This window comes from Thecamonas trahens (genome assembly GCF_000142905.1).
Source record: "Thecamonas trahens ATCC 50062 unplaced genomic scaffold supercont1.71, whole genome shotgun sequence".
Taxonomy (NCBI): domain Eukaryota; order Apusomonadida; family Apusomonadidae; genus Thecamonas; species Thecamonas trahens.
In genome coordinates this window covers 114,923-117,290 of record NW_013657609.1, presented here as the reverse complement: position 1 = coordinate 117,290, position 2,368 = coordinate 114,923, and the positions used below count along the sequence as shown (strand labels likewise).

At 64.7% G+C, this 2,368-nt stretch overlaps 1 protein-coding gene across 1 annotated transcript; it reads right to left on the bottom strand.

Annotated features, from left to right (window-relative positions):
• Positions 1-265: 265 nt before the first annotated feature.
• Positions 266-2,004, bottom strand: AMSG_11155 (uncharacterized protein; the record flags this gene model as incomplete). Its single annotated transcript, XM_013897455.1, has 2 exons — positions 1,897-2,004; positions 266-1,375 (listed from the first exon to the last, which is right to left on the bottom strand). Exons 1-2 carry the CDS (start codon positions 1,957-1,959, stop codon positions 266-268), a joined length of 1,173 nt encoding a protein of 390 aa, XP_013752909.1. The 5' UTR covers positions 1,960-2,004.
• Between the last annotated feature and the right edge of the window lie 364 nt (positions 2,005-2,368).

Below are 2,368 nucleotides of genomic sequence, written 5' to 3'. Positions count from 1 at the left end.
GGGGGGGGGGGGGGGGGGGGGGGGAATGGGCGGGGCGGATGGGCGGGGCGGATGGGCGGGGAGGGGGGAGGGGGGAGGGGGGATCGGTATGGGTAGCGTGTTATCGGCTTGGCATCGGTCGGCTTGGCATCGGTCGGCTTGGCATCGGTCGGCTTTGGCATCGGTCGGCTTGGCATCGGTCGGCTTTGGCATCGGTCGCTGAGACATCGGTCGCTGTGGGCGGGCCGGCTGCGTGTTGATATTTGATACAGTATACAGTGCGCAACTACATTATGCCGAGTGTGGCGATGAAAAACAGCAGCGCGACCTTGACTCGCGGTATTGTCGGCGAGGAGGCGTCGTAGAGCCAGACCAGCGGCTCGCCGCCGGGCGCGGTCTGCTCGACGACGACAACCACGGGCATCGACGCAATGATCGGGCTGAGGCCGACGCCCCAGACCTGCTTGACAGGCGCAGGCGGTGTGTGACCGGCCGGCGAGCCGGCACTGCTGCCTTCTCCGCTTTCCCATGCCTGCGCCACCGTCCGCGCCACCTCGCACCGCCGCGTCCGCCGGTCGAACCGGAGCTCGGTGATGGCCAGATTCTGCGCAAAGGCAGGATCGTTGCCGTAGAGCATGTTGCTGTCAATGACAAGGTCAAGGAGAGCCTGCGCCGACCAGTGCGCCCAGTGCGGCGAGGCTACGGCCGCGTCGGCAGCCGCCCCGCCAAACAGCCGGGTGATGTGGGCAAGCAAGTCCTCGTTGCTGCTTGCCGGCGAGAGCCCTCGCCGCGCCCGCCCGCGCGCCATCCGTTGCGGCGACGCCAAGCCGCCGGGCGTCCCTGAGCGGGCCCGCCCAGAGCTCTCGCCCGCGTCCGGACTCGGCCCCGAGCCAAACTCCGAGTCGACTCCCGAGTCCGAGTCCGACCCGACGCCTGATCGCGAGCGCCGCTTCCGTGACGGTAGCTGCAGGCCGCCCGACGGGCGCGAGCTTGGGACGTCGAGCACAAGCGGCGAGAGAATCTCAACCATCGCGCCGTTGTCGTCGTCCATCTCGCGCTTGCGCTTCACTATCGGCGAAGTGCAGATTGCCGGCGGGCTCGATGACGCGCCCGGCATGCCCTCGTCGCCAACCATCATCGAGCTGCCGACTCCGTTGGAGATGAGTGCCTCCCGTGAGTACGGCGCATACGCCGCAGTGACGTATGCATGCGCCGTCGCCAGCCTCAGCTGTCTCACGTGTCGAAGCACCGGCTCGGACAAGTTGGCCGTCTGCAGCGCGCTCGCCAACCGCTGGCGGGCTTCTCTTGCCGGCCCGTCCGTCGCCATGATCTCATCGATCAGCGCCATGATGACCTGCTTCATGACGTCGGTTACAAACGGTGTCTCTTCTAGCACCTACAGACATGTCGATCCACGTACAGCACCGAGCCCGACCATGAGCCCGAACACCATGGCCACCACGACCACGTCCACGACCACGACCACGACCACGACCACGACCACGACCACGACCACGACCACGACCACGACCACGACCACGACCACGACCACGACCACGACCACGACCACGACCACGACCACGACCACGACCACGACCACGATTACATCCACGTCCACGACCACAACCACGTCCACGTCCACGTCGACGACCACGACCACGTCGACGACCAAGCGCACAACCATCATCACAACCACGATCGCGACCATCATCACCATCATGACCACCACCACGATGATGACCACCACCACAATGATGACCATCATCACCATCATGACCACCACCACCACCACCACCACCACCACCACCATCCCCACCACCCATTCCCGCCCTCCTCACCATTGGATGAGTACACCCCCTCCCCTCCTCCCTCCCCTCCCCTCCTCACCTCCCCTCTTCCCCTTCCCCGACCACGTACCTTGCCCACAGCCTCAGCATACCGCTCCCTGTCCTCCTGCACCAGCTCATGCACATGCATCATCCTCCACCCTCCTTGCCCTTGGCCCTGACCGTCTCTACACTCTCGTCACAGTCGAGTGTCCTCCCCTTCCCCTTCCCCCCCCCCTCCCCCCCCCAACTCCCCCCCCCCACGGTCATTGTCAGTCAAGTCGCACTGACAGAGACAGAGGTACGTACATGTACATGCCTCGCCACATCGTCACCACAGGGCTGACATCAGACAGTGCGCAGATGTAGCGCGGTCTGGTGTGCTCATCGCCGGATACCCATCACCTGGTACCTCCATCATCTCCTGGTACCCCCCACCCCGACATCGCCTGACAACGTAGAGATCTGAAGGTTGTGTCAGCCCAGCCGGAAGCACAACCCACACGCTTGCCATGTACAGCGTGCTTGCCATGTAGAACGTTTTACCGTGATCGTCATCACCA